The following is a 4,667-nucleotide window of genomic DNA, read 5'->3' as shown; positions in this document are numbered from 1 at the left end:
GTGCACACGGGCGAGCACCCCTACCACTGCGGCATCTGCGGCAAGGGCTTCACCCAGTCCTCGGTGCTGAGCGGCCACGCGCGCATCCACACGGGCGAGCGCCCCTTCCGCTGCACCCTCTGCGACCGCACTTTCAACAACTCCTCCAACTTCCGCAAGCACCAGCGCACCCACTTCCACGGGCCGGGGCCGGGCTCCGGGGACTCTGGAGGCCAGCTGGGAGCCACGCTTGCCGAGGGGTCGAAGAGCGGCTATGGGGCAGGGAACACTCTGGAACAGGGCTGCGGGGAGGTGGCCAAGGTGAAGGCAGACGTGGACCAGTAGGTCAGGAGAGCAGGGCCAGGCGGATCAGCATGGAAGCCAGAGGCAGGTTGCTGGGGGGGGACAAAGGACAGGGACAGAAGACGGGAGAGTGGGAGGTGGCCGAGCTGGTGGAGATAGCTGGGCGGGGCAGCAGCAGAGAGCCTGGCTCCAGGCTCCCAGACCCACCTGGCACCTCTGAGAGAATCTGAGATGACGCGGAGGCAGGTGCAGCCCCCGTGCCCCGCTGAGGAGGCCCGCGGGGACTCCATTGCCCATGCCACCTCATTAGGTGGTCCTTGTGCAAGACACCCTGCACAGCAGCACTGCATAGGGGGGCCAGGGTCCCTCATCTCAGGACCCCAGGCTCTCGGGCACACCCCAACAGGACGGGATGGGACCTCTCGCCTACCCGACTGCATCGCCCTGGGCCTGGGAAGCCTACCCACCCGCAGACAGAAGGTGCCCATCCGGTCGTCTGCAGGGCCTGGGGCCCCGTCAGGGCTGAGAAGGACAAGCTAGGGATCTTGACCCCACCAGCTCTTCCCCCACCCGAGTGGCCCCCACCCACACAGACTCCTCCCTGGAGCTCTGAGACGCAGAAAGCCCATTTCCCCTGCAAAGCTTCAGGCTCTGAGCCCGTGTCCTCGCAGCTACAGAGAGGCCTCAGGCTCCTCTGACCCTCGGCTCCCGGTTCGAAGCCAACAGCTCGTGCCATGGCCCAGGCCACCCCAAAGGACTGGCAGGGTGGCGTAGCGGAAGGGGCCAAGAGGAGGACCTGGGAGCCGCGGTGGGAGCCCCCAGTCCTGTTCCAATTAAAGGACTATTGAAGGGTTTCTGTGGGTCTTGTCCGGGCTGTCTGTGGGGTGTGTGCAGCGGCCCGGCGGCGGCGGCGGCGGCTTGCTCCTCTCTAGAGCCAGGTGCATGGACTGGCTGTTCCGAGACGCGCAGGGGCTCAGGGAAGTCTGGCACAGGGATGAGGCCCCACAGGCGGCAGCACTCGGGTCTGTACTCCATGGGCAAGGTGCAGCGTGAGCAGGGCTGGCCCTGTCCACCTCGGCACTGCGTCCATTAGGCCTTCCCCGCGGCCTCAGCTCCTCAGGACGTGCCCTGCCAGCCACTCAGACACCTTGGGAGTCCGGGCACCTTTCCTCGCCACTGCTCCAGCTGGGCAGGCCAGCAGTGACTGGCTCAGGACAGCAGGCGACCGCTAGCCCCGCTCAGTCTCCACCCCTCCATGCAGCCACACGCGCCCCTGCGGCTCTGAGAAGGGTTCATAAACACGGGGGCCGCGGGAGCCGGGTGGCAATGGAAAGAGGAGGAAGGTGGCCAGGTTCGGGGATGCGTGGTGACTGACACGAGCAGTTGGCATGGGGCGCCATGATGAGTGATGGGGACTGGCACTCCCAGGAGCGTGGGCCACTGGAGGAGCTCGCTCAGCCCCCAGGGGCACACCGAGCAGTGATGATCTTCCAGATTTCTCGAAAGTTCTGAAAAATCATGCTAGGCACGTGCTCCTGTGTGTCCAGGATCCCGGGAGAAGGGACTGCAGTGTGGCCACCCCAGAGGGTGACTGCTCACTCTCCCTCTCCGCCTCTGGCGAGCACGTGTGCTATGGCAAAAAGAAAACAAAAAACCCTAAACACCGCTCCCTGGGTTTGTATTATGTGGAAGTTCCTGGATTTCCCACGGTGGTCCCTCAGACAAACCTGGCCGTTCCGTGCACAGCTAAACGGTGCCGGGGCCGCGGCGGCCCACTTGGGCCTCTAGCCGAATGTTCTCTGTCCAAATTTGCAGCTCAGGGCCCTTCTGGATCCAGTGCTGGAAGCTGGGTTTACTTTGACACACTAAACCCTCCACGTGGCAATTCCCGCCCACTTCCTTACATCATCATCAGTCATCACCTCCCTCAGGAAGCCTTCCAGGCCTACTCGCCCCTCACCCACCTGATAAAGTGACCCCCTCTGTGCTCCAGCAGTCCCCTGCGATACACTGTGTCCCTTACTTTGTGGTCCACCTCCTGTTACTTCTGAGCCCTGCAGTGCTGGACAGGGTCTTCAGCGTGAGAACACGTGACTGCTCATGGTGGCCAGCCTCTGTGGGTCACACTGGACTCGCCCAGGTAGGCCCTCTTACCCGAGTTCACCGTGTTTCAGTACTGAGCTACCTGGGACTGGGGTCCCAGGACTAAGGTGACTGGCAGGTGTCCTTGAAGCTCCTTTGTCCCCCAGGACCTCAGGCTCTCTTCTGGCAGAGGGGATGAGGGTGTGCATCTCCCTGTCCCAAGACCCAGCATGGTGCTGCAGAGAGCTGGGGACGGTGATGCTCCCTGCAGGGGCTGGGGCGCTAGCAAACCCTGCAGAGAGGCTGGGTTTGCACACGATGGTCCACGCCCCAGGTGCTCGTCCTCCCTGGGGGCAAAGAGCATGCCCCATTCGGGACCTGGCAGTGAGGAGACTTCAGAAAGCGATGTCCGAGAGAACAAGGCGACAGCCTAGGACCGGGGAAGGCGCCCGTTCGTCTCCACTTGACCAACACTTGGGCCCCGGCAGACGCTCAGTGTACACGAGTGTGCACGAGCAGGTGGGCCAACACGACAGAATCAAAGTCCAGGGCGAGCGCAGTCCCCAACCTTGGGGAGATGAGGTGACACCTACTGGAGGTCCCCGCCCTCTCTGGTGTGCAAGGACGACTGCGGCAGCCCTGTTGATGAGATTTATTGTTCTCTGCTCTGTACAAGCTGCGTCTGCCACCCGCCCCCCCAACCCACAATCCAAAAGCACCCCACCCTGCTGCGCCTCCCAGCGCCGCTCACAGTCCCCCATCCAGCCCACTCCCAAGGAAGGGGAAGGGGCGCCCAGACCCAACTCTCCCAAAGTTGAAGACAGACTGCTGCTGGGTGGGCGATGGGGTTACGGGAGGGCGGGACGCAGGATCCAGTTCAGCGTCCGTCGGGAGGCGGGGAAGGCCGACCAAGTCCAGGACGGGAGTGAGTCAATCTTAGTTTACAGGGCACGGGCCTGAAGGCTAGTCCGTTAGAGGGGCGGGGCGTCAGCCAGGAGGGGTAGGATCTGAACAGCAGTCCCGGGAGAGGAAGGCCAGGAAAGGGCCACCTGGTTCGAGTGGCGAAGGGAAACCCCCCATCAGGCATCCTTCCCGGCCATGGTGCCTGTGCCAGCTCCGGGCGCCCCGAGGCCCTCGGCCTTGTGTGCCAGGCGGTGCTTCTTGAGGCCGTAGGTGTTGGCGAAGCCCTCACCGCAGGAGGAGCAGCGGAAGGGCCTGCCGCCTTGGTGGGCCGCCAGGTGCTTCCGGAAGTAGCCGGGATCCTTGAAGGCCTTGAGGCAGGCGGGGCAGCGGAGCTCCGGCCGCGGCGGCTCATGCGCGCGCTGGTGGCGCAGCACCGAGCTCAGGTAGAAGAAGCCCTTGCCGCAGTGCTCGCAGCGGTAGGCGCGCTCGCCCAGGTGCAGCCGCTGGTGCTCCAGCAGGTTGGAGCGGTAGCGGAAGGTCTTGCCGCAGGCGCCACAGCGCTGGGGCCGCGCCACCGCGTGCAGGCGCCGGTGCTCCGCCAGGCTGGACGACTGCGCGAAGCGCTTGGCGCACACGCCACACTTGAAGGCCCGCTCTCCGGTGTGCACCACGCGGTGCTGCCGCAGGTACCAGGAACGCAGGAAGCCTCGGCCGCACACGCCGCACCGGTAGGGCCGCTGCTCCGTGTGACAGCGCTGGTGGCGCATCAGCAAGGCCGCTTCCCAGAGCAAACCGGGCAGCGGAAGCCCCGCTTCTGCCGGTGGCTCCGGCGGTGAAGGAGCAGGTCGTAGGCGCCCGCAAAGCTCTGGCCACACAGGCCGCAGCCCAGGGTCCGCCGCACCAGGTGCACGTATTTGTGAGTCACCAGGCCCAGGAAGTGCTTGAAGCTCTGGCCACATGTGGCACAGCTGAAGCGCTCGGGGCCTGAACTGGCAGCCCCACCGGGCCCGGCCGCAGCTCCGCTTGCATCCTCGCCCCCAGACACCCCTGCCAGGGCCGCCACGGCCGCCCCCACCTCCCCGGCCAGCCCGTTGTCCAGCACACTGGCTGCATCAGTGCCGCCCGAGCCGTCGGGACCCTGGGGGCCGCCGGGCGTGGGCGGGAGCAGGCGTTCAGGGGCGGCCTGGTGCACCAGCTTGTGCCACATGAGGTTCTCGATGAAGCCGAAGGTCTTGCCGCAGGCGTCACAGCCGTAGGGCTTCTCTGCCATGTGGGCCTCTTTGTGGCTCATGACGTGAAAGAGGTCGGGGAAGTGCTCCCCGCAGTCGGAGCAGGCATAGCTGAGGCCATCGGCCGGGCCCGCAGACGCCGCAGACGCCCCGGGCCCGCAGGACCCCGCT

The 4,667-nt window shown here is 65.4% G+C and overlaps 2 protein-coding genes across 2 annotated transcripts in view; one reads left to right on the top strand and one right to left on the bottom strand.

The window, feature by feature from the left end:
- ZNF784 (zinc finger protein 784) overlaps positions 1–1,134 on the top strand; it is a 3,259-nt gene extending 2,125 nt beyond the window's left edge. Inside the window, 1 exon segment of the mRNA XM_006150367.3 lies at positions 1–1,134. This exon segment is cut by the window's left edge and continues 49 nt beyond it. Within this exon segment, the coding sequence (XP_006150429.1) occupies positions 1–324 (324 nt within the window). The 3' untranslated portion in view covers positions 325–1,134.
- A 1,872-nt stretch (positions 1,135–3,006) lies between these two features.
- Positions 3,007–4,667, bottom strand: part of ZNF865 (zinc finger protein 865) — a 4,343-nt gene continuing 2,682 nt past the window's right edge. Inside the window, 2 exon segments of the mRNA XM_027772580.1 lie at positions 3,007–4,054; positions 4,057–4,667. The exon segment at positions 4,057–4,667 is cut by the window's right edge and continues 418 nt beyond it. Coding sequence (XP_027628381.1) covers positions 3,444–4,054; positions 4,057–4,667 — 1,222 coding nt within the window. The 3' untranslated portion in view covers positions 3,007–3,443.

This window comes from Tupaia chinensis, unplaced genomic scaffold, assembly GCF_000334495.1.
Source record: "Tupaia chinensis unplaced genomic scaffold, TupChi_1.0 Scaffold000286_1, whole genome shotgun sequence".
NCBI classification, from domain to species: Eukaryota; Metazoa; Chordata; class Mammalia; order Scandentia; family Tupaiidae; genus Tupaia; species Tupaia belangeri.
Note: the sequence above shows the minus strand (reverse complement) of the source record. Positions and strands in the feature narration are given on the sequence as shown.